This window comes from Equus asinus, chromosome 4, assembly GCF_041296235.1.
Source record: "Equus asinus isolate D_3611 breed Donkey chromosome 4, EquAss-T2T_v2, whole genome shotgun sequence".
Lineage (NCBI taxonomy): Eukaryota > Metazoa > Chordata > Mammalia > Perissodactyla > Equidae > Equus > Equus asinus.
Window position 1 is genome coordinate 24,348,690 of NC_091793.1, and position 26,495 is coordinate 24,375,184.

At 54.7% G+C, this 26,495-nt stretch overlaps 1 protein-coding gene across 1 annotated transcript in view; it reads left to right on the forward strand.

The window, feature by feature from the left end:
• Window positions 1-23,178, forward strand: part of CACNG2 (calcium voltage-gated channel auxiliary subunit gamma 2) — a 111,679-nt gene extending 88,501 nt beyond the window's left edge. The window contains exons 2-4 of the mRNA XM_014851203.3: window positions 5,126-5,209; window positions 21,277-21,417; window positions 22,505-23,178. Of these exons, the coding sequence (XP_014706689.1) occupies window positions 5,126-5,209; window positions 21,277-21,417; window positions 22,505-23,040 (761 nt within the window). The 3' untranslated portion in view covers window positions 23,041-23,178. The remainder of the gene's footprint in view (window positions 1-5,125; window positions 5,210-21,276; window positions 21,418-22,504) is intronic.
• Window positions 23,179-26,495: the final 3,317 nt, after the last annotated feature.

Here is a 26,495-nt window from a genome sequence, read left to right on the forward strand (position 1 = left end):
CGACATGGATGTTCTACCAAATTTAAATTCCACTGAAGGTGACAGAGTACCTCTGGCACCACCTCCTCCTCATGAACTGCATCACCATGTTAGTCGGACTGAGCCCAGGGTCCCAGAGGTCCGAGTGCTCCTGGAGACCCCTTACACTTCCAGCCAGCCCTCACAACCTCATCGTCACCATCAGCCTCAGAGACCCAGTTTACCTCCGTCATTCCCCACTATTAACCATTTGCCCCCCAGGGCTCTGTCCGCCCACTAATATGACCCAATCTCTGACTCCCTTGTCCCCCAGATCCTTGCCCACGGATCTCTGGAACTTTGTCCCGATGTCAGCAAAATCCCGCATTTTCCCACCCTCGTCCCTCCCTGCTCTGACAGAAACCTGGAAACCCAGCCCTTCCTTGAGGCACTGCCCCCCATCCTCATATGCGGTGTTTTATCTCCCACCCCTCGGAGGTGGCGGGACCTTCCCTGCCCCTCCCTGACTCTCCAATACCCATCCCAGCCCCTCTGCCTCGACTCCCTCCTGCCAACCTTCCCCCGCCCCCCAGCGCACCCCTGGTCCTTTGAGGAGCCAGCCCCGCCCGCTGCACCGTCCTCCTCCAGCGCTCCTCCTGCACTCTCTTGGTGACTTCACATCAGACAGCCCGTCCTTAGGGCCCCTGGTCTTGCCCCCCTCGCTCAGCCGGCTCCTCCCAGCCCTGCCCCGCTGGTGGTTAAATATTGAAACCCTGTCTCACCGATCAGCCCCACTAGGTTCAGGGAAGAGGGCTGGGCAGGAGCGGCTCCTGGGCTGTGACAGCAGAGAAGGGAGGGTCTGGGACGCTCCCTCTCCCCTCCCCAAGGATGGGTGGAGGGGCGAGCTCTGGGCCTCAGGCCCCACCCAGGCGCATCTGCTCTAAAGGGGGCTCGCAGGGGCCCAAGAAGAACAGCTCATTCCTGCAGCCCCCAGGGGCGGGGCCAGCCTGAGCCCACACCCGGCCGTGTCTCCGCCCTCTCTCACCCCCCTCCCCGCTCTCCCGCTCCCAGCACCGTCCCTCGGGCCTCCTGGGGTTGCCCAGGACAGGACAGGACAGAGGGCTATTTTCACAGAGAAATCCTCCCAGTGAAGGGCGTCAGACGGGGTAGGAGAAAATTCTGTAGGCACTGAGATGAAATGACGCTTCCTCTAAGAGAGAAGTGTCAGAAGCATCTATCTGGGTGGTTCCCTGTGTCAAATCGCGGTCCAGACAGGGCCATCATTTAGTCTGTAAGAGCCTCATCATTGGAAGATCACACCAATAATTTCTAAAACCAACCAGTGATTTGGGGCTTATTAGAATAATTTGATGAATCATTTGTGCTTCAACTTTTAACTTGGTAAGCAGCTTCCTAATATATACTGGACGTACATAGAAAATAGAAGTGGACGTCTCGTTTTGCCTTATATATTAATTTGAGTGAGCTTTCCAGTTGCTAAATACTTCGATGTCATCCCTACGTTTACGCGACCCAAGGGGTCTCGTCTGTGGTCTCGTCCGTGACCCCGACCTTAGCAATGCCCACGGCTCCTCCACAAGCTCCGTCTCTGACTCCCGTCCCCCCTCCCTTCTGGCACTCATCTTACAGGCCCCATCCTGGTCAGGCGACCGTCTAGCCTCAGCCACACCCTAAGCATGGCCCTAGAACACCACAGCCTCTCAAGAGGGACCTCCAAGCCGCCGACACACATACTTCACGTCTCAGGCCTGGTGCATCCTCTCTCCCAGTCTCCTGGAGGAAAATGTCACTCCCTCCCTCCCTCCTCAGCTCTCCAATCCTGCCTCCCCTTCCTCACTCTCAGTTTACCATCCCGCTTCCCATTTCGTCAAGAAAATAGAAGCAACCAGAAGGGCAGTGTCGCAAGCTTCCGTCGCGTCTACCCAACTCTCGCACCTGCCCCCACAGAGGCCGCCGTCCTCCTGGTGCGGTGGACGCACCGTCATTCACTCCGCACAAGGCCACCCTTCACTTGTGTCCTGGAGCTCATCCCCTCTCACACTGCTACGGTATTGCTTTCTCCTCTCTCTGGGTCATCAATTCTTCCTTCTTTACTAGAACATTCTCACCAGATCACTCATGCCTTAGCATCTCTCCCCAACACAGAGCAGCCAACAGAGTGGTAGACACTCAACCAGCCCAGTGCAGGAGGGTGGAGGGAAGTTGATGGAAGGAGACAGCAGAGGTTGCGGTGGAGGCTCAGGTAGCCAGGTCAGCACATGTAAAGATCCCGTGGCAGGAGGGAGCATGCAGGAAGGAGGGCCGAGATGGCACATGCTCAGGGAGGGAGGTGAGGCCAGACAGAGGTCGGGGTCAGGCCCTGTTAAAGATGTGGAGCTTTTCCCTAAAAGCACTGGGAAGCTGCTGAGGCTTTAAGCTGGAGGTGGCTTGATCGGATTTGCATTTCAAAGGCTCACTATGATTACTCTGCAGAGACGGGTAGACGTGGGTACTGCAGCCCTCCAGGGAAGCAGGGATGGTGGCCTGGTGGTGAGTGATGCTGTCCATGGAGAGGAATCGACGTGTTTGAGAGATACCTATAGATGATACGGCAGGACGTCATGATGGATGGGACCTTCAGTGAGGAGGAGGAGGTGGTGGTGACGAGGACCGGGCTCAGGCCTGCACCAGGGAGCGAGGGGGAGGCATCTGTGGAGCGAGGTGGTGCCTCCAGAAGACCAGGCTTGAGGGAGAAATCCTGAGATCAGGTTTGGGCCTGCTGAACACATAGTGCCTTTAAAACAGCCACCAGGACATTGGACACCCGGGTCTGGACCTCGCAGGAGCCGTCCACTGATTATTTCGCACAGCCTCTCAACAAGCATCTCTTCACCCTTCTTCTGTGTCAGGCACAGAAGCCAACAGCCCAAGGATGACTGGGGAGCAGGCGTGTGCAGAGGGGCAGCCAGGGCGCATGGGGAGTGGGTGTGCACGTGGTTCCCAGCATGAAGTGGGGTCCTTAGAGAGAGACATGGAGGCGCCACCTCCGAGCCCTGGATTTGGGTTGGAGCACTGTCCCCATTTGTTCAGAGCCTGAGGGCACATCAGTACTGTTCTTCGCGCCTCACCTCCCGCACGGCTTCCTTACAAAGAGCCTGGTGCCGAGTTTGCGCTGATGAAATATTTGTCAGACTGAATGGAGAGAAAATGAAAGTGCTTTGAAAATACGCTGATTTGTAATCTTAACAATAGGGAGGATATTTTATCCTCCCAGCAGCTTCTCAGGAGGGAAGGGAGTAGGGCTGTATTAGGGAATGTATTAGGGGATGGCTACTAGGCGGAAGTCGAGGCCTCCCGTTAACGCGCCAGGAGGCGTGAGGGCAGAGGGGAGACGTGCTCAGGACGACAGAGAAGGGGGGAGATGACACGGTGGTGGGAGGTGGGTGAGCAAGAAGAGCGAGATCCCGGAACACCTAGAGAAGAGAGCTGCCCTATGGGGAGTGGAACTGAGTGGAACACTGTGCTCCTGGACCCTACAAAGCTTCAGTGAAATTTCCAGAAGTCCTGGATGCCCTGGGGAACTGTTTTTCCTGCAGAAGTTGGGGAAGGATGTGAACTTGGCAGAGAGACGGTGAATGGGGGGTGAGAGGTGAACTCTCTTCTCTGTAAGATAGTTGCATAGAATAATAGCTAGAAATCCCTAAAATACTTAGTTATGTAAGTGCACACAGGTGTATAGAATATGCACAGGTCTGTGTAATGAAACTGTAATAAACGTCCTAAATAATGTCTAGAGTACACAATAAGCCTACTTCATGAGCTATGAAGGCTTAGGACCCGGTAAGAAAATAAATTGCTAACATGTATTGAGGACTGTATTAATTAGGTTATATCAGCTACTATCACAGAAAAATCTCGAATGTCAGCGGCTGAACAGAGTCAAAGCTCACTTCTCTCTCACATCAATGCCCCAACATGTTTCCTAACATGCCAGGCACTCTGCCAAGCACTCTCTATGTGTCCACGCATTTAATCCCCAGGACAGTCTGCAGAGGAGGAATCCCTGGGACCTCCACTCTCAGAGGAGGCCCCCCAGTGATGCTGAGCGGGCCCCGGGCGGCCCAGCCGCAGACCCCGCCTCTCACCCACTGGGCCGTGTCTCCCGGCACAGGTCCGACTGTCTATTCCTTCAGAGAAAGTTAGCCAACGTTTGTCGTGGCTGTGCTGGTGCTGGGGACACGACGGTGAATGAAACAGACAACGTCTCTGCTGTCATGAGCTGGATGTGATCGTAATTCTGTCCTCTGTATCCGTTTTATGAAGGCCGTGTTCAACAGTTCACTCACGCACTGCGCGATCGTTGGCGGCGACCTGCTGTGGCACTGGGCTGGGGTTTTCATCCGAGCTGGTCCTCACCATCCCAGAAATTGCCAAGGAAATATAGAATCAAAAAGCCTTCGTTTGAGCCCTGATTCCATCATTTCCTGGCCACGAATGCTCACTTAGTCATTTAGCCTCACTTAGTCATTTAGCCTGTGCCTCAGTTTCCTCAACTGTGAAACGGAGATGACGATGCCCCTCTCACAGGCCTGTGGTTGCCCCAAAGCGAGTTGTAGTCCAAGAGCCGGCGGAAGGCCCAGCCCCAGGTGGGGGCTCAACCCCCGGGCATTTCAGAACTTTCCAGGGCTGGGTACAGTGAATTCCAGGCCACGGCAGGCGGCGAAGTGCTTTGCAAACTCGTCTAAAGGGCTGTGGGCTGTTTGTCAGCCTCACTCTGGGCTCTGTCTTCGGAAAGTGATCTGCTTCCTCACGTGCAAAATGCAGGGAGGCTCCCAGGCGAGCCGGGCACAGAGTGGACATTCGCTAGCCTCCTCCGTGGCGGTCCTCAGCCCAGAATCAAACCTCCGCCGCCCGCTAAGCTTCAGCTAATCTCAGAAGCTGCGGTGCTGGGACAGAAGGCTGGTTTTGAAGTCTTCGGCCTCAGATCCTGGCTGCAGCCCTGCCGGGGGTGTGTTTTGATTTACCAGGCAGATGTCCAACCCTTCCCTCAGGGGCGGGGGAGAGGGCTGAGCCAGCTTTGGAGAGGGAGAAGTCAGGAAGAGGCCGGGGGCGCTGAGCCCCTGGAAGCCACGATGTCTCACATGTGCCTTCTCCCCTTGTTTTCCAGGGAACTTTAAAGGTCTCTGCAAGCAGATCGATCACTTCCCAGAGGACGCAGATTACGAAGCTGACACAGCAGAATATTTCCTCCGTGAGTGCATACAAGTTTTTATCTCCCTCTTAGTGGTGGGTCCTGCTCTTCCATCTTTCATGAGCCAGGACTATCCAGAGGTCTCTGTCACAGCACAGGGCAGGAAAAAGCTGAGCCTCCCTCCTCTCCTCCTGTCCAGAGGCCAAACCTACGTGCATGCTGTCCCCTCTGCCTGCAACACCCTTCCCTCCCCTCTTTGTCTGGCAAACTGCTACACATCCTCCACATCTCAGCTGAAACCTCACCTCCTCCAGGAAGTCCTCCATGCCCTTGAAGGGGTTCCCAGAGCACAGCACCTTTATCCTGCTGGGGGGGTCCTTATCTATTTGAGCAGCCATCTTCCTCACAGTCCTGCCACCTCTGCTAGGATGCTGCTAGGACTCCACCCTCTTGTTCACTACTCTCTGTTCCCAGAGCCGTGCCTGGCACACCACAAGCCTCAGTAAATATTTCTTGAATAACTGAATGAAGAAACTCACCAGGCAGTGCCAGATGGGAACTGCTACTGAAACAATAAATGAGATTGGTTTTTCTTCCCCCTACAAGTGAAGTCCAAGTTAAATCCTCAGGCAATAGCTGTGATCTTAAATCCCCTTGAGACATATTATCAAGAGAAAGCTTTGAGATCTGAAGAAAATGTCTCAAGAATCAGCAAAAACTAACACAGTAAATGCTCCCTGAGAAAGGGCTTTCCAGGAGAGGGGCTGAGGGCCCTTGACGCCTGGGACAGCAAAGCCGCCCCGAGCAGAAGTGGCTGAAGGCTCTCAGGCGGCTCTTCCAAAGGTTTGCTCTGCTCCCAGAAGCATCCCCTCTTTCTGCTCCCAGGTGCCCTTCCCAGCCAGCCGCAGGGAGGCTGGCGGGCGCCCCCCTCCCATCCCCCCAGGCAGCGTGGTTAGTTAGCATCAGCCTCGGATCACTTTTATGAAAAATGGAGGAGGCATTTTATTATATGGATCACTCCTGTCTCTTTCAATAATTACTCCTCACATCAAACCCAGCGCTCAGGTCAGCCTGGAATCTGGGTTTCATTGAAAAGCCCGTGGAACATAAAGTCAGCCAGGCGGCTGAGAAGAGAAAGGAAGGGAACATGATGTAATTTAATAGATTTCTTTGTAAAGGGGGAGAAAATATCTTACAATGCTCCTCACTTCCTTTTATGAATTCTCGCAAGACTCTGCTCTTAAGTGGAATTCCTAAAGGGCCGCTGGGTTATCGCTCCTCCCCGCTGTGTCTGGGGCTCTCAGAGGAGCCTGGCGGTGGCATAAAGGCAGATTGAGCGCCTTCTGTATGCTAGCCCCGGTGCTCAGTGCTGGGGAGATCAACACGGATGAATGAGACACAGTCTGTGGGCCCAGGCAGAGCACAGCCTGGCGGGGAGGAGCCTCAGAGAAACTGCTGGACTTGGGAGACAGGCCCAGCAGAGATGGGGCCTGCACGTAGAGGTGGAGGGGGGAGCAAAGCTGAGCCCCACACGGGAGCCACACTGGTTGAGCAGCGGGAGGGTGTAGTACTTAATCAGCTAGACGCCAAGTGCACCGGGCGAGAACTTTGTCTCATTCATTACTGTGCCTAGAACAGCTCCTGGAATACAGAAGGTGCTCAATAAATGCTATTTGTTAAATAAAGGAAAGATATGGGATTCTCCAGTGGCTATTCCTACCTATTCTATACCTCCATTTCCTTATTTTTAAAGAGGGAAGAGCTTAGAGTGTTTGGTCCATTTTGGGGTCCCTGGACAAGACTTGAACCTACATTAGTGGTGGAGGATTCCAAGGGTCTGATTTAGTTGACTTAATCCAACAGTACTTTTGGAGCATCCATAACAGGATTGGCAAGCTTTTTCTATAAAGGGCCAGATAGTGAATATACGGTCTCTGTCCCAACTACCCAGCTCTGCCCGTGTGGCACAAAAGCAGCCTAGACAATATGGAAGCGAATGAGTGTGGCTGTGGGCCAATGATGCAACTTTATTTACAAAGGCAGGCAGCAGGCTGCCTTTGGCACAGTTTGCTGAGCCCTAATCTATAAACGCTAATCTTGGGCTAGACAAGAGAAGCAATTTTTTAAAGCTGGAAGATGTGAGTTCCCCTCCTTCTCTGTTAAGCTCTAAACTGGTTGGTAGAGAAGCTAGAAGACACAAATCCTTCTTCTAGAAGGATCTCCTACCCCACTGAGTTCGGCGGCACAGGGGCCCAGGGAGGTGGGTGGAGCTTCTCCCGAGGTGGGCGTGGCTGCAGCCCAGGGAGGTGGGCGGAGCTGTGCCTGGAAGTGGGCGGAGCTGCACCCGGTGTGGGCGGAGCCTGAGCCAGTTCCCAGTTCAGGTCTGTGAAACCCATCGTCACCTGCCACGTGGGAGGCCACGAGAGAGGACACGACAGAGCTGCTGTTCCTGAGGGCTTGCAGCCGTGAGACAGGCAGGGATGGAAGGAAGTGTGTGGTGCTGAGGGAGTCTGGCCCCTAAGCCAGACCAGAGGAGGTTTTTCCAGAGGGTTCCGTAGAGAAGGTGGCGTTAAAGGTGAGTCTTGGACTCTAGCAGCATTCATTCATGCATTCATTCACTCCTGAGACATTCACTAAGCACTCACTGTGCGCAGGGCACTGTTGTTGGTAGCAGGGGCTCCGAGGGCGAGCAAAACAAAGTCAGCGTCTTCATGAAGGTTACATTCCAGCCGAGGAAGCAGCAGTCAGCAAGCTCAGGAACACCTAGCTGGGGCGGATAGCTTCTGAGCGCTGTGCGAGGTGGAGAGTGAGGGGGAGGCAGAGGGCAGGGCAGGGAGGGGGCGTTACTTAGATGAGGTGGTCAGGACAGCTTCTCTAAATGAAGAAAGGGAAGGAGCCAAGAGGATTTCGGGGAAGCACGTACCTGAGGAGGGAATGGCAAGAGCAGAGGCCTTATTAAGGCGGGATGTTTGAGGACCAGTGGGGAGGACACACCGACGAAGCCCAGTGCACGAATGGAGGGCATCCTCCAGCAGGAGGTCAGAGAGCCGGCAGAGCAGCCCGACCACGTGGGGGAGAAACCAGACCTCGTTTTAGGCGTGATGGGAGTCATGAGCAGGGACAATGATTGGGCAGGTCACGTCTGGCTGCCGGGGTGGGCCAGGGAGGCGGGGGCTGCTGCAGGCCTCCCGGTGAGAGGCCGTGGCGGCTGGACCAGAGTGTGAGCTGTGGTGACGGTGAGGAGGGAGGGGCTGTTTGGAGGCAGAGCCGACAGGAGCAGGGGCAGCCACATCATGAGGGGTCGGCCGTGGGACAGGACACTGCTGGGTTTCCAGAGGACAGTAGAGGACTGTGAGGAGGGACAGGGCTGGGGACAGGAGATCCAGGAGGGTGGACAGAGGCTCAGCAAAGGGAGGCACCAGAGCCCCGTGTGCCCAGACCACCATCTCTGCCTTGACTGTTCATGCTCAGCCTGCCTCAGACTTGGAGGGTCAGAGGTGCAGGCAGGGTGGTTCCAGAAGGGCGACTGGAGCTCCTGCTGTTGCCAAGGTCAGGGGCATAGTCCTCTGGACTCTGCTCGCCTTAAGGGCAGGCTGTGTTCTGAACCAGCTCTGCCTGCCCAGTGCCCAGCACAGCGCCTGCACAGGGCCAGCACACCTCCGGAGTGGACAGAGGCTTGATGGTGTGTCAGTGTCAGACTGCGGGCCATGCCCGGCAGAGCTGCTGCTCCTGAGGAAGCCTCCGAGGGTCTTCTCCTTTGCTCTTGGGGCTGAGCATCCAGGAAGCCAAAAGAGATCCGAACTGCCCGGCGGCGTCCTTTTTGGCAGCAGACAAAACAAAAACTGGGCGCTCGTGACACTTGCAATCTACTGTCACGGAAATTTACAAGTTAATTATACAGTCTGCTAAACTGTGAGAAGTGATAGGGAGAAAAATCAAGCCGTAAAACGGGATAGGGAATTCCGGCATGGGGGTGGGGTCGATAAAGTTCTCAGTGTGACCTGAAGGAGGTGAGAGTGAGCTGTGTGGCTGTCTGGAGGGAGAATGTTCCAGGCACAGGGAACAGCAAGTGCAAAGGCCCTGAGACAGGAGCATGCCTGGAACATTTGCGGAGCAGGACTGAGGCCAGTAAGACAAGAATGGAGTGAGCAAGAGGGAGAGAAGCAAGAGCAAGCGCCAAGAGGCCCTGGGGCCCTGGGGGTTAGAGCGAGGACTTGGGGGTTTGCTCTGATCAAAGTAGGAAGCTACCAGAGGGTCTGCACAGAGGAGCGACACCATCTCACGTGTTACCAGGACCCTCTGGTTGCTGTGTTCATAAGAGACTGAAATAGGGCAAGGGCAGAGGCAGGCAGAACGGTTCAGAGCCTGTTGCAATAATCTAGACCAGAGGTGACGGCAGTTTGAACCAAGGTGGTGGCAGCGGAGAAGGGAGGAAGCGGTCAGACTCTGAAAATATTCCCAGGGGACAGCATGCAGCATTTTGTGACAGGCTGCCTGTGGATTTCCAGGGAAAGAAAGGAGGACTCCAACATTTGTGCCTGTGGGGAGAGCCAACTGGGACTGGGGAGGAACCGAAGCTCAGTGTCAGCCACGTTAAATAGGAGAGGCCCTGGGGAGATGTCCTGGAGTTTGGGAGTCACAGCACAGGTCCTGGCCCAAGACAGGGGTCTGCGAGTTGTCAACGTGGATATTTGATGAATGCACCAAGGGAGTGGTGCAGAGAGAAGAGGTGCAGGAACTGAGCCCCCAGACCCTAAAGTTTAGAGGCCAGGAGGATGAGGAGGTTCCTGGAAAGGAGGCTGAGCAAGGGTGACCAGTGAGGTGGCCCAGGTAACTCCAGCCATCCTGGTTCCAGCGGCCAGCCTGAGGATCCAGAGCAGAGAGGGAGGAAAGGGAATGCCGGAAGGGCACAGCTGGGCGGGAGTGCAGGGGTGATCTCCTGGGGTGGCAGAGACGGTGGGGCTCACTTGCTCTCAAGCCAGCAGCGCCAGCTTAAGGCATTGCCCAGCACCTCACGGAGGACCTGGAAGAAGGAAGGTGCCCAAGTAATATCTGTTGGGACAAATCAATGAATCAATGAATCAATGAATGAATGCACGCTCTTACTCTCCAGTCCCCAAGGGTGTCTGAGGAGTTCCACAGCGTCTCCTGAACCATAGAGTCCAGGGGCTCCCTCGTGACAGGGAGGAAAAGCTCCAGCAGGCCCTGGTCACCATCCTGGGCCTCCTGACATTGGGCCCCATGCAGGTGTGGCTAGTACGGCCCTTCCCACCTCTCACTAGCTTCCCCACGAACGAATGGTGACCAGAACTGTTTTTCCCAGGCAGCTCTGTGGGGCCACCGGATGTGTCTGCTGTGACATCCCCCTGTCTTCACCCCTCCTTACCAAAGCTTGAAGACCCGAGGTGGTGATGACCAGGATGTGACTTCCTATGACTGTCGTGGGCTGGTGTGTCTGCGTGCCTGTCTTTGTGCATGAGGGCATGAGTCAGTGCTGTGTTCTGCGTCTTTCAGTGCCTTTGTGTCTGTGCGTCTGTCTGTCAGTCTGAATATGCAAGTGCCTGGGTGTTTGCACATGTCTGCTGTGTGCATGTGGGTCCCTGCGTGATGTGTGCATACATGTGTGTGTGTGTGTGTTGTGTTCAGGAGATGAGAGTTGGTATTTCCCAGCTGTCCCAATGTGACTTGGAGCCAGGAAAGAAGATTCAGAGGAATTTAGCTCTCTTCCACAATCACATGTTTAGCATCTACTGTATGCTAGACCCCAAATCCGCTGTATTTCAGCCCAGGACTGCAGGGTGGGATCAAGCTCTCCCCACTCCACAGTCAGAGCCCGGGGCTGGAGGTGACGGCCCAGGATTGGCTGCTGTCCCTGACACACTCTGTCCAGGGGGAGGGGAGGGGCTAGTGCCCACAGGCCAGGCGTGCACACACACACGCACACACACACGCTCCAGAGCTGCAGCATCAGGGCCTCACCACATCAGCCACTCTTCTTCCAGAGCCAGAAGTGAAGAGAATGGGGAAGGGAGGGAGGGCTCTGGGCAGGGCCTGCCCCTCCCCCCAGAGAGAGGTCTCACCTCATTACACTGGAAGTAGGAGTTGAGCCTTCCCAGAGTCACTGCCACCTGAGGGCAAGAAGAGGCAGGAGGACAGACCCCTGGGGCAGCTGCGGGCCAGGAACAGACACCTGCAGGGGAGGGGGACAGACTCCTGTGAGGGAGGTGGACAGACCCCCGTGAGGGAAGTGGACAGATGCCTGTGGAGGGGGGGCGACAGACTCCTGTGACAGAGGTGGACAGACCCCAGTGAGGGAAGTGGACAGACGCCTGTGGGGAGGGGGCGACAGACTCCTGTGACAGAGGTGGACAGACCCCAGTGAGGGAAGTGGACAGACGCCTGTGGAGGGGGGGTGACAGACTCCTGTGACAGAGGTGGACAGACCCCAGTGAGGGAAGTAGACAGACGCCTGTTGGGGGGGGACAGACTCCTGTGACAGAGGTGGACAGACCCCAGTGAGGGAAGTGGACAGACGCCTGTGGAGGGGGGGACAGACTCCTGTGACAGAGGTGGACAGACCCCAGTGAGGGAAGTAGACAGACGCCTGTTGGGGGGGGACAGACTCCTGTGACAGAGGTGGACAGACCCCAGTGAGGGAAGTGGACAGACGCCTGTGGGGAGGGGGCGACAGACTCCTGTGACAGAGGTGGACAGACCCCAGTGAGGGAAGTAGACAGACACCTGTGGAGGCGGGGGAACAGACACCTGTGAGGGAGGTGGAACGCAGCCAAGGCAGGGAGGACCGACATGAAGGTTACTTGGGGGGTGAATCTACGGAACTTGGCCACCAGTCGGAGGCAGGAGAGCATAACCTCGAGCCTTAGCACTCTCTGCCCGAGTTCAAATCCACCTCTGCCACTTCTCGGATGAGCTCCCTGGGCCTCAGATTCCTCTCCAGGGGGATGGTGTTCGTTGGTACCTTCCTGGGCCGTAGTGAGGCGTAGGTGAGTCAGGATGAGACAGCTCTCCACGCCGGCCCGGAGCCCAGGAAGCGCTTGGTAGGCATTAGTCATTACTGTTGAGTGTGTTAGCCAGCGAAAACCGCAGAGGCCAAAGATCAGGCAGGGAAGAGGCAAAGGGAGTTTTCAGTGAGGGGATCAGAGAGGGCCTCACCGGGAAGGGAGCGTCTGAGCAGACACCTGAAGGAGGTGAGGGAGCGTGTCTTGTCCTGCAGGTACCCTGGGAAGAGACTTCCAGGCAGAGGGAACAGCCAGCGCAAAGGGTCTGAGGCTGGCATGCTCGGGGACAGCCAGGAGGCCACGTGCGTAGGCAGAGGGTGTGAGCGGGCGGGTGGGAGGCCAGGCCAGGCCAGGACCTGTGGGTCTCAGCTTTACTTGGAGATGGGGCCACAGGAAGGTTCTGAACAGAGAGGCCGGGGCTGAATTCACACCAACAGCCTCGCTCTGCTTCTGCTGGAGAACTGACTGGGGTCTGAGCAGCAGCAGGGAGGCCAGTAGGAGGTGACAACCACAATCCAGGCTGGAGATGTCGGCGGTTGGACCAGGGGGGTGGTCCAAGTGGGAGGTGGGGGAGAAGGAGTCTGATTCGGGATGTACTGGAAGACAGAGCCGGCAGGATTGACGGACAGCCTTTGGGGGAAGGCGTCTGGGAGTCCTGGCTGGGGGACAGGGAACAGCGCCACCCTCCCTGAGCCCGGGAATAGAGGAGGAGGCTGGGTTGCAGGGAAGTGACAACTCTGCTTTCCGACCCACATGTCATGATTTCTCTTTTGGATTCTCCTCCCGCGCTGGCCCATGAATAGCTTGAGGACACGAAGAGGAGTACCACAAATAGACAGTTCTCCTCCCACCCCCCACCACCCCACCCAGCACAGGACCTGTCCAGGAGATGTTTGCTGAGTGAATAAACGAGGACCCACCTTCCCTAGGGCCACCTGGCACGTCTACCCTTTTCCCAGAATGAGGACAAAGGTGGATGTTAGGTGTCAAGGTCTGATCTTGGGGACTTAGAGTGAAGGGGCCTGAATTCAAGGTGAGCTCTGCTCTGTGGCCTTAGGCAAAACACACGACTTCTCTGAGCCTCTCTGAGTGCCAGTCCCCTGGGGCGCTCTGAGGACACAGTGAGACAAGGGGGAGGGTAGTGCTTTGTTAGGGCTCCCAGCTGCTCCAGGGGAACACGTGAGGGAAGTCCACCACCCCCTCCTTCCTGCTAGAGTTTAGAAGTGTGATGACATATCCTCCCAGGCCTGACATGCTTGAGCTAGACACGCCCTTAGGGTCACCCAGCCCCATCCTCCCATTTTATAGATGAGGAAAAATGAGGCCCAGAGAGGGACGATGACTTACCCCAGCCCAGTACACTTTCTAGGATGCCACCTGCCTCCTGGACATCATCCAGGGTCGAGTGCTCCTGTCTGGTGCCCCAGCCCCGCAGACCCTTCTAGCAAAATCATGGTGGGAGACATTCCCACCAGAGGTCGTCATGGTCAGTGCGTCTAAATCATGCCCTGCAGTTAGGGGTCATCTCAGCTGCAGCTTTTACCAACTCACATCCATGCAACCAGAGCGAACATTTCACAAAACGGTGCCCACCCCTCGCGCACTCCACACGCGCCCACGGTTTCTATTCTGTCCTGGTTCATTTATTTAAGTGCTGGCTGCAGCCACCATGCTGACTTCACAGCCTAGTCATGAGTCACAACCTGCACTTTAATAAACACCAACGAGGTAAGCCCAGGCCTGTGAGCAGCAGCAACGATACACTCTGCTGTGGTGAGAACTGACGTTTCCCCGTGCTCGCCAGGTACCAGGCACCGTTCTAATTGCTTAAAATGGGTTTGCTCATCAGTCCTCATGGCAGCCCCAGGAGCTGGGTGTGCCGACGCTCCCCCTACAGCAGAGGGCCAGCCGAGGCTCAGGAGGGCAGGCGAGGTAGCCAGTGAGACGCACTCAGGCCATCTCCCTCGTGAGCTCCTGTAGCAGATAGCTGGCCCCAGGGACAACAGGAAACGGGAAAGCATCGGCACCTGCACAGATGGCGCTCCCAGAGGAAGCTCGCCGGGCTTCCAAAATTGCTCTCCTGTGTCATTATACATAGCAAACATTCATTGGCCCCTTGACTCTGCGTGTGCCAGGCCTGACACTTTATACACTATCTTCATTCCTCTTCACAACAGCCCTAAGAGGCAGGTACTGTTGGTGACCCCATGACACAGAGGAGAAAGGGGAGGCACTGAGGCCACACAGCCAGTGGGAGGGCCAAGGTGGGACCTCAGCAGTCCACATCCGGAACCCATGCTGGCCACCACGTTCGACTCCTCTCTCTTCCTCTCGTCCACTTTCTTCTTATTCCTTTTCCTCTTTTTTTTTCAGGTCTCTCTTCTCCAGCAACGCCTTCTCTCTCTCTCTCTCTCTCCTCCTTCTTCTCTCTCCTCCTCGCTTCCCCCTCTCTCTCTCACACACACACACACACACACACACACATTTGTTGCAGCCCGTCTCCTTTCATGGTCATTGGCTACCCCATCCAGCCCAGCATGGAAGGAGGAGAGAGGGAGAGATGCCCAAGAACCTAGAACCTTCTCCCAGCCCAGCACTTCTGTGATTCTATCCCATTAGCGCGGATTAAGTCCCAAATGGGATAACAGGCATAAAGAGCTTAACACTGTGCCCAGAAAATAGGGAGCCCACCCTCCACCACCTAATTATGGTGACTATTTTGATTAAAAGCCACAACTAGTGTAAGGGAGAGGCATGAGGGCAGCCAGGCGGAGGAGCCCTGAGGGGAGGTCGTGGGGGGCACAGGACCATTGGGGACGGGTGAGACCCTAGAGATCATCTGGTCCAATCCCACTAGAGTGCAGACCTGAGACCCAGAGAAGGGAAGGCACACGCTTGGGTCCTGTGGAGAACCGGCAAAGAGTGGGCGCCAGGGCCAGGTCTGCCGACCTCCCACCCTGCACCACGCGGACTACCACCCCTCTCTCCTCCTCTGCCAGAGTGAGCCAGGGGACAGTGGGGCCTCTGCATGTCCACCAATTGTGCCCACCTTGAAGAGTGATTTCCCAGCAGGACAGCCACAGGGGCTGGGCCACTGGGGCCCTAGATCCCGAGATGACTTGTCTGCAGAATTTGGCCAAAAAGAGGATTCATGAGGAAATTAAAACTCAGGCCCCCCCCTCCAGAGGGCAAGATGTTGCTCCTCCTGGGTACTTAGGACTCTCTTCATTTCTGTCACCAGCATAGCAAATATTAAATTGTTCACAGTTTACCAACATTCTGCATTTTCAAAAGCTTCCACATTCTTCTTCCTATTTAATCACTGGAACCCCATAAGGAGGACTAGTTCAGATGGTCATCTCCATTTTACAGACAAGGGAGTGGAGGCCCAGGGACACCAGGAGATTCGCCTGAGGTCTTCCCAGCCAGCCCCTAAACTCTGGCACCCCCCAAGCCTCAAGGCTAAGCCGTCTGCTCTCCACGGGCAAGCTCTTTCATGCTCACCTCTGTGTGTGCGACCCCCACTTACAGCTCCAGCCCAGACCACACCTCGTGCCCTGGACTACACATCCGACTGACCCCACACTCCACGCACACATCCCGGAAGCACCTCAAACTCAGCGTGTCCCAACCAGCCTAGATTTCCCTCCCTCTGCTCCTCAAGCTTGATCCTCTCCCAGACTCACTAGTGATTTATCCATCCAGACCCAGAAGTTATCCTCAACGCCAGTCTCTTCTCCACCATATCCACCCGTCACCAAGTCTTAATTCACCTCCTAAACATCCCTCAGGCCCACCCACCTCTGCCCACACCCTTTGCACCCACTTGGTCCAGGACCCTTCACCGCTTGTCTGGTCAGCTGCATCAGCCTTCTCACTGGTTCCCTGGAGCCACCCTTGACCCCTTCTTAATCCATTTGCTTCTTAAGGTGCAAATCAGATGGTGATAGCCCTGCCTGCTTGAAGCCCTTCACTGGTTCCCTCTGCCCTTAGGATAAACGTTAGCTCCACAGTGTGATCCGCAGGTTCCTGGTGACCCGTGAGCCCCTAAGTGCCTGGCCCCGGCCTGCCTCCTCTCCCTTAGTGTTCCCCAGGCCCCTCCACAGCTCTTTGTGATGCAGCTCCTTTCAATTCCCGAACAAGCCCTGCTTCCTCCAGCCCCGGGCCCATGCTGCTTCCTCTCCTGGACCACTCTCCACATCCTGCCTCTATTCTGCACAATTAGCTTCTCCTTAACCATCCGAAGTCAGCTCCAACATCGCTCCCTCAGGGAAGCCCTCCGTGATCTCCACGGGGACCCAGAGGATGCTCTGAGAGGCATGAAGTGTAGGGCTGAAAGCAGGGGAGTGCAGTGGTTAGGCACACAGAGCCTAGGGTCAGACTGCCTGGCTTCACACACCCAGCTCCTCCATTTCCTCGCTGGGTTGCCTTGGACAGATGGCTTAACCTCCCTGTGCCTCACTTTTAGCCTGTGTATAATGGGGGTAATTAAAGTATTTACTTCATAGAGTTGTAACGAGAACTAATGAGTTACTATATGCACAGTGCTTAGAATGATCCCAGCATACAAGAAGCACTCCATGAACATTAGCCATCTACATGGACATAACATTAGCCTGTCACACGCCTTCATGGTGCCATATGGGTACCATATATTCTTTCATAGCACTTTATCCTGGTTGATAATTATACATTTAGCTGTGTTATTATCTGATGACATATATCTCCTTCATGAGAACATAAGCCCTATAAAGACATGGACCAGGCCTGGTTTGGCGCCCCTTATGTCTTCACGCCCAGCCTGGAACCTGGCACAGTGGGGGGCATTCCATCTGTATTTCTTCACTGTTCTCACAGCTGGTCAAGAGCAGAGCATCTCCCCGCTCCGGACCATGTGGCCTTTCCTCTGTACAGTGTATTATGCTCTCAGCCAGGGGTGGCCAGACTGCAACTGGCAGGCTGAATCTGGCCCGCCACCTGCTCTTGTAAATAAAGTTTTATTGGAACACAGCCATGCTCATTTGTTTACATATTGTCCATGGCTGTTTTCACGCACCAAAGGCAAAGTTGAGTAGTTGTAACAGAGACCATATGGCCAGCAAAGCCAGAAATGTTTACTCTCTGTCTCTTTGCAGAAAAAGTTTGCCAACACCTGCTGTGGGTATTTGTAATCTCCTTGAAGCCAAGGCCCATGGTTTCATGACACTGATGTGAGGTTTAAACGAGTGAATCCATGGAAGGCACTTAGAACAGGGCCGGGCACATAAGAGCTGCATAAATATTAATAGGTATTGTGTGGTTCCCTACGCTAACTCAGAGGAGATCAATAAATATTCATCCATTGAATGAATCTGATATTTTCTGCTCTCGTGATAGATTTTAGCTCTAAGACCAGAGCAGCCTCAGTGGGAAGTCAGGACAATTCACGGGGAAGCTGTGACTGGATGTAGGGGACGGCAGAATAGAAATCATAACAATTGCTCCCTTTCACTCTCCACCATCTAGCGTGGACACAGAGCAGATATTATCCAATTTAATCCTTACGAGAGCACTTCTCAAACTTTCGTGTGCATACAAGTCTTGTTATGTGGCTCTTGTTAAAATGTAGATTCTAATTCAGTAGGTCCAGGGTGGGGCCTGAGAATCTGCGTTTCTAACCAGTTCCCCACCCCCGATGCCCATGCTGCTGGCACTCACACTGCCCTTGAGCAGCAGGGCCTCACAGCATTCCTGTGCGCTGGATATTAGGATTACTGTCCCCATTTCACAGGAGGGGGAAACTGAGGCTCAGAGAGGTAAAGACCCTTGCCCAAGGTCACACAGTTAGTAAGTGACAAAGCCAGGATTTGAACTCAAGTGTGACTAACTCCAAAATCCCCATTTTCTCTATGACGTCTCTCAGCCAGAAAGACCTCGTTCAAGAGGCTTCTCCAGTGTGGGAGTCCCTGCCTGCTCCTAGATCTGGGTCCTGCAAACTCCTACCTTCCTGGGCATCATGCTGTTTACCAGCTGCCCCCGTCACCTTCTTTCTGGGCAAAGAGGCCTCTTCCAAGGGACGCTGGGGTTTGGGCTGGCTCTGCTGGACCAAAGGGGCCTCTGTTTGTACTGCCCGCCTGCCGCCATTATTTAGAACATACCATGTGCTTTGGTACCTTCTGAAGTGGTCCCATTTTTTCCACGTTGCTCTCTGCTGGCTGCAGCACGGCAGACCTCTCCTTCCTGCCTCCCTCCATCTTGTCCACGCACATACGGGCTCTCTTTGCACAAACACATACGACTGCACACGCACAGCATCCCAGCTCCCTCCACGGCTGGAGCTTGCTCTCTCTGCTGGCTGGAAGGCTGAGTTGGGACATCCAGGCTCCCACAGGAGACCTGGCTGAGCTGGAAACAGCAGGCCTGAGGCTGCCATGAGCATCTGCTCCGAGGGTGCTGTCTAGAGCTGCCAATCGCAGGCACACTGTGGGCAGGAAGAGCCCACTTTCTCGAGGGAGAAGACCAGAGTCCTTCCTCTCCCTGTTCATCTGAGCGGCTGCTGCTGCCCCTATGAAGTCATGCCGACCCCTCTTTCTTTATGCTGCCATCCCCCCTTTCCAGCTGGTCAGAAATCATAGCCACGTGGAGAAAGCAGAAGCATTAGAAGTTACCTAACAGGCCACACCCAGTTTACACATGGGAATACCAGAGAGGGCGAGGTACCTGCCTTAGCCACACAGCAAGTGGCACAGAGAGGACCACAACCCAGATCTCAGGACCCTGCAGCACCCACCCAGGCTCCTTGGAAGCCCCGTAGGGAGAGCACAGGGTGGTTCAAAAGTCGGGCTGATCTGAGCTTAAATCCTGACTCACTAGCTGTGTGGCCTTGGGCAAGTTACTCACCTCTCTGAACTTCGGATTCTCGTAAATTGGGACGACACATCCCCCACAGGGCAGTTCTGAGGATTAAATTATACAATGTATGTTAGGTACCCACTCAAGACCCGACACGGAGCGGGTGCTTAGCAAATCTTCTCTCTCCTCTGAGTCTTCAGTAAGCCGTCACCACGCCCGTGTGCTTGTGAAGATGAGAATTCAGGTAGCTTTGAGTGTGCACGTCCGGACGTGTGTGTGTGTGTGTGTGTGTGTGCAGGGGTGTGTGGGCTGGGGGGTCAGGGTGGGGATATGGCGCCTTATCTTGGAAACGACTTGCAGGGAGAGAACATCCACTCAGGTCTGGGGAGGAGGCAGCGTCGTCCCTGCCTGCAGGGGAGAGGGGTGCCCAGATTGCAGAGGAAGCAGCTGCCCCCACCCCGTGCCCTCATCCTCTCACCCCAGCTCAGTTCGCCCCACACGTGCCCGCCTGGACACAGCTCCATCCTTCTGCAAGTCCCTCAAAATAATCCACTCACCCAACAGCATCCACGAGCAGTGTCGATTCACTGAAGATCCACGGGGAGAGAGAGGAAGGGTTTTACAGGACACGAGTCACCGCAGACTGCCTAAAAGCCTCTTAGGAAAACTCCTCAAGTTCTATACAGAAAAACCCTCTTCTCCATAGAGCCTTTGAGACCATGTTGCCACCAAAAGGGGTTAGGGAGGGGGTCCTACTCCTGGCACCTTCCGCTCCAAAACGCACATCCCCCGCTGACCCCTGGGCTGAGCCACAGGAACCTCTGTCTAATGGGACACAACTTCCTCAGAGCCTATTTGAACAACCTGGACATGGAAAGAAATCCTCCTTGTCTCTACACCAGCCTCAGACAGCTCTGCCTCCCGCCCGGCCCCCAGCTCCCAGGACGGGGAGTCAGTGTCCCGAGGTGACTCGCTGCCTGTTGGAATCCAGATAGAAAGAACATTTCACTTTTCAGAGACACTGTGTGGAGGACCCCTCACCTCTGGGTCCCCCATTCGGATGCTCTGGCCCACATATGCACTCCACTCCCCCAGCTGCCTTCCCTCTGCCCTCAGCGTCTGTGCCCTCTGCCCTCCCACCTCCCACACGCAGGAGTAAAACATTCGTTCAAATAGTCTTTCCTCTCCTGCCTGTTTGTCAATCCTTCCTTCTTACCTTATCCTGAAGGGGTTTCTCATATGCATTTTATGTTCTTTTTTTACTTTCTCTTTTCTTTGCAATGTGTCTGCTTCTTCCTCTTTCTGGACCATCTCACCACATTTATTCACTCAATGAGCTTGTGTTGAGGGCTTACTATGTCTTTGGCACTGAACTACGTGGTGGGGACAGAGAGAGTAAAGAGAGAAAACTAAAATAAAAGAAAGCCACAGTTCTTGTCCTCATAGCATCCCAGGGCTCGTGGCGGAAGCATATATATACAAACAAGTATTTACTATAATAGCTATCATTTATCAAACACATACTGCATGCTCTTAGAGACTTACCTAAGTGCATTACCAGAATTAACTCATTTAATCTTCACAACAATCTTAAGAGGCAGGCACCATTACCATCCCCATTTTACAGATGAGGAAATTGAGGCATGCAGGTGAGATAACTTACTCAAACTTATCCAGCTAATAAACGCTAAAGCCAGATTCAAATCCAGGGTACATCTTTCCCTAACCATCATAACATACTACCTCTCAGTGTGCCCCAAGGGCCCCAAAGCACAGAAGAGGGAGCTAATAACTTTGCCTAAGGAAATCAAGGAAAGCTTCACGGAGGAGGGGACTTTGAGCTGGGTTTTGATGGATGAACGGAAGTTTGCTGAGTGAAAAAGAGCAGGAAAGACATTCTAGTTAGAAAGCTCAGTATGTCTAAAGTCAGAAGGATGCAATGATGTTATGGGAAGTTTGCTGTGGCTGGACAAGAGGGAACATGAGGACCAGGAGACATGAGGCTGGAGGTGGGCAGAGGCCAAGTCACACAGGGCCCTGTGGGCCTCATGAGGTGCTGGAGTTTGGTCCTTGAGGGAGAGGGGAGCCCCTGAAGGGCTGTGAACGGGACAGTGGCTTGCTCCCTCTCCCCCCTCCCCAGCATTGCTAAGCAACCTCGACTCTGGTCCCGTGTCCATGGAATCCCCGCTCCTGTGGGCTGCTCTCTCTCCTCCCTCCTGTGTCCCTCGATCTCATGGCCATGCCCTTCTCTCTGCCCCAACCCTCCGCGTCCCGCAGGGGCCGTGAGAGCCTCGAGCATCTTCCCGATCCTGAGCGTGATTCTGCTTTTCATGGGCGGGCTCTGCATCGCAGCCAGCGAGTTCTACAAGACCCGACACAACATCATCCTGAGTGCCGGCATTTTCTTCGTGTCCGCAGGTAACGACCCTGAGCCAGGCGGGCCAGGGCCCAGGCCCCCCAGCGGGGAGAAGGCTGAGGTTTGGGTGCCCAGCGGCTGGGAGGGCCTGGAGGAGAGAGGAGGGGTGCAAGGAGAGGAATCTCCAGGGCTTGCATCAGATCGTGTTGCAGAGAAGGCAGGTTGTGCCGGGGCTTCTGCCCCATAGCAACACCTGCGCCCCCACTGAGTCCTCCAGAAACATCCCCAGATGCTGTCCCTTAGCCCAAGGGCCCATCTTCCTCCAGCCTCTTGGAAAAGGGCCTCAACCCAGGTCCCTCTCAGAGTACTGGGCCTACCCCAGCACCCTCTCCTCTCCTACCCAGGCGGGAGCAGCCAGACACCCAAAACCACATTTCTCACCCCAGTTACATGAAAAGTCACATTGGCTTCAGATGCCAGAAAAAGAACATAGGATGTAGCACAAGCTGTTTAATAAGAATGACTAACATGCAAGGAGCACTTGTGACATCCCAGAGTCCAACAGCTCTTGCATGTATTAGCTCATTTACTCTTCTCCGGGGCGCTACAGGAGTAAGTCCGGTTATTACACCCATTTTACAGATCTGGAAACTCAGAGGAAGGTTGCCTTGCCAAAGGCTTTAAATCTAGGCAGTCTGGCTCCAGGAGCCAGTCTCAAACCCTTGCTACACCAGCTTCAAATCTCTGTGCAGCCTTGAGCAAGTTACTTACCTTCTCTGTTTCCTCATCTACAAATCCCTTGAAAAGCAGTCAGCAGTGAAGGCAGGCAGTACATACTCAGTAAACAATATCTATTGCCATTATTACTCAGTACACAGTAGAATGCCTCTCTCTTCTCTCCCCTCTTCCCACATCTCCGTTTCCATTAGCTCTCCCCTTTGTGGCTCTCTCCAGTGGCATGACAGAACATTAAGGGGATGCTTGCCGACATCCCTCTCTACTGGCCCATCGTTCATCCTGGAAACACTGGACCAGGGAAGGCCCACCTAGCTGTCCCTGTCCTTTAACCCAGCCCAGCGCCTGGCATCCTCCTTGGGAACTAACGTCCTTGTCTCTGATCCTCCCCGCCCGGCCCCTCCGTACCCGCAGGTCTGAGTAACATCATTGGCATCATAGTCTACATATCTGCCAATGCCGGAGACCCCTCCAAGAGCGACTCCAAAAAGAATAGTTACTCGTACGGCTGGTCCTTCTACTTCGGGGCCCTGTCCTTCATTATCGCCGAGATGGTCGGGGTGCTGGCCGTGCACATGTTTATCGACCGGCACAAACAGCTGCGGGCCACGGCCCGCGCCACGGACTACCTCCAGGCCTCGGCCATCACCCGCATCCCCAGCTACCGCTACCGCTACCAGCGCCGCAGCCGCTCCAGCTCCCGCTCCACCGAGCCCTCACACTCCAGGGACGCCTCCCCCGTGGGCATCAAGGGCTTCAACACCCTGCCGTCCACGGAGATCTCCATGTACACCCTCAGCAGGGACCCCCTGAAGGCCGCCACCACGCCCACCGCCACCTACAACTCCGACAGGGATAACAGCTTCCTCCAAGTTCACAACTGTATCCAGAAGGAGAACAAAGACTCCCTCCACTCCAACACAGCCAACCGCCGGACCACCCCCGTATGAAGCCCGCGGCCGCCTCGCCAGCCAGCGCCCGGTCCCGTCGGGGCAGAGCCGGGAGGAGGGGCGTGGCCCGCGGGGTGGGCCGGGGGTGGGACGCGGGGCGGGGGGCACCACCGTCCGCGGGGAAAATCTTCCAAGAGCAAAAAAAAAAGACAAAAAAACAGAAAAACATAAGTAAATTTAAAAAATAAAAAAAAGAACAAAATATAAGAGGAACAAAGAAGCCGAACAACAGGCAATGTGAAAAAATAGAAACGAGGGAAGGAAAAACAAACTCTAAAAAAAAAAAAAGCGAGAGAGGATAAAAAATTAAAAATAGAAAATAAAACTAAAAGAAAATGCATGATTTCCCATGTACCATTATTTTAACATTTAATAAAAACCAATTTAAATGAAAAACTAGAAGGGAACCAAGATAACGTGAAAGCAAAAAAAAAAAAAAAAAACCGAGAAGGAGCAGAAAGGCAGGGGATGTTCTTTGCATTTATCAGGGGGTTTATGTTACTTTTTTTTCTTAATGCGGGAGAGTTACTTTTCTGTTCCCTTGAACCCCAAGCGGGCTCTGCCTCCCTGGGCGAGGGGGGGTGGAGACTCAGGGGCCCTGGGGCCAGGTGAGCCTCTGGTCACTGCCAGGTCCCTGGAGCCTCTGGATGGGTGCCCCAGGAACGCTGGGCATGCTCGGTGGCTTGCGAGCCGGCGCCACCCAGCATTGATGGGGCAATTGTAGGCCTCCAGGTGACCCTAGAGTCCTTGGTCCCTCCTGTCCGAAAGGTGCCTGGAGGGGATGCACTGGGGCTTGCCCAGCCCCCGGGTTCCCAGCCCTTAATGGTCCTTAACCCACTGTGATGACTTCCTAGGCCTTGAGGAAGGGAAGGAGAGGGGGTGGCTGCTGGTGGCTTGCGGAGATGGCAGACACCCCGGAATCCTCAGGGTGAGTCCCTTGGGGTCACCACCCCAAGCTCCTGTCCTTCGGGGCAGGAGATGCCCACCCCCCGGGGGATAAAAAGCAGCTCTCCCTCCTCACCCCTCACCTCAGGGCCACCCAATGACCCTGGGGCGATGGTGGACCCCCAGACTCATAGGCCCCCAACCTCCAGGGACGGGGGCTCATTGACCCTTTGGGGGTTCTTGGACTCACTGAAGCCCCCTCGGGGCCCAGCAGGTCCAACAATGACATTGCAAAAAGGTTTCTTTTTACAAAAGAAAAAGGAAAAACAAGTGGTGATTTTTTTTAATAAAAAAACCACAGACTATAAATAAATGTAAATATATAATAAGTGGATTTACTTGCAAGAAAATCAGATAGTATTTTTCTTTTAATTCTTTTCCAGCTTTAAACTGTGAAAACAAAAAATGGGGTGGGGTGGGGGACTTAAAATTTAGCAGGGAACTTGTAAAGAGAAAACAGAACAAATATATAAGTCCATTTTTAAAAAAAAAAAAACTATGGTGAGAGATTAGAGCTGGGCTTAAAGCCGGCGGGAGAGGAGAAAGGCCCTCGAGAGCTGCGAAAGTCTCTTTGGTGAAAAATCTCTTCCTTCTACCAGGAAGGTGCTGCTAATGTGGAAGAGAGAGAGAGAATAGTGATCAGGAATCTGGTCTACTCGAAGGAGATCGCACCCCCCCTCACACACACTCATACACACACAGACACGGTCCCCGAGCCCAGCACTAGAATCGCTCACAGGGGTACACCCTCCATCTAAAGCCTTCCATCCTCACACGCAGCCAGAGGCAGGGCTCCGAAAAGACTAACTCGTGCGCTCCAAAGCCATTGACAACAATAGCAGCTCCATACTAGCCTTCGTGCTCACGCGTGCCCTCCCACCCCGCCATGTGCAAGCACACACGCCCACGTACACACCTCACACGTGCATGCATGGAAAGGGCACCAGGCTAGAATCCAGCTTTGGATTCTGGAATCCCCTGCTGCGTGGCGTCTCCGGGCCTCAGTTTCCCCCTATGTAAGCATGTGGATTGACCCAGATGAACTCCAAAGACCCATTCTTATTCTTGGTGTCGATGACTCTTAAGATCTGCCACCTGCCCAGAGGAAGATGCCAGGGATGACCGAAATAGCTGCCATCCAACCCCCAGACATGGAGAATATTCCCAAATCATCCGTCAGGCGCACACACACACACACACATCTCATATGCCTCCTCACTGTGCTCCCAACCCCCTGCCCCCACATCCAGTGTCAAAGCAAAAATACACACATGTGAGCAACCGCATCCTGCCATTCAGACAGAGAAAGAAAAGGCCCCAGAAGTCCCCAAAGCCGCTCTTCCTTTCGTGTCTCCCTTCTTAAATGCCATAACCCAGTCACAGAGAGGGAAGGGGGCTTCCTTGAGAGAAGACGTCAGCCACCAGGCTTCCCCTACTGTCTTGGGGGGTCAGAAAAAGGGGATCCTCTGAGGTTTGCTGGGAGGGGTTAAGGCTGAGGGGATGGAGAAGAGAGCTTTACAAGGTTGTGTCCCAGGGTGGGGACCGACCCCCAAAGTTAAACTCACACCACGGACTAAAGTCTGGGGTGCCCCGTGTTTCTCCGCCTTTCTTCCCAGAGTGACAAGGGTCAGTTCAAACTGAGAGAAACCCAACAGCTTTCCCGAGCTTGAGTTTCAGCCCAGACTGGGAGTCACTCTGCTGAAGGGAGGGGCCCCTGCAACACCCCACGCCCCACCCCCCCAGCAAGCCTTGGGTCAGCCTCTTTCTTGACACTGACCTCTCCCGCCCTCTGAAATCTCTCAAGTTGAGCTCTCTGGGGAGTTCGGAGGAGTGGGGAGCTCTTGGGGCTCCCACACTCCCAGCTGCCCTTCCCGACTTTAGTCTGGGAAAGGAAAGCTCTTTTCTCAGGTCAGCTGCAATCCTAAACTCAGCCTGAACCACAAGGCAGAACCTCTGCCAGCCCAGTGCAGAAGTGCACCGAGGCCCCCGGGGGCCAGGGCAGAGCCGGGGGGCCAGCATCAGGAGTGGTGGCGACCCAGGTCTTCTCAGTCTGGGCAGGAATGGCAATCTCTCCCTCCTCCCTTCAACCTTGCCCACCGACCCCTCCCCCAGATTGCAAGGCTGAAAGGATCGAGGCCCCAAGAAAACAGCAAACGAGTGGGCGCTGTCCAGAGGGGAAACCTGGCCCCAGGTCTCTGAGTTCTGGCGGAGCGTATAGGGTGACAGTCGGCGCTTCCTTCCGGACCACAGGCCTGGGTCCCTCGTCTGCTTGAAGAAGGCCATCTGGGTGTGGGGGGAGACCAGCATGGCCGAGAAAGGGCTAGGGGGCCTGGTGGGAAGGGGCTGGGGTCGGGACGGCAAGGGCGCTGCTTGCCAGGGTGGACGCTTGCTCATGTCCAGCTCAAACCAGTTCAAGAAACCAACCTCCATTTCCTTTTCTTGGTGGGTCCTTTTTTTTTTTTCAGACTGTTAACAGAAAAAAATTTTAAAAAGCAGAAAACTAAAAAAAG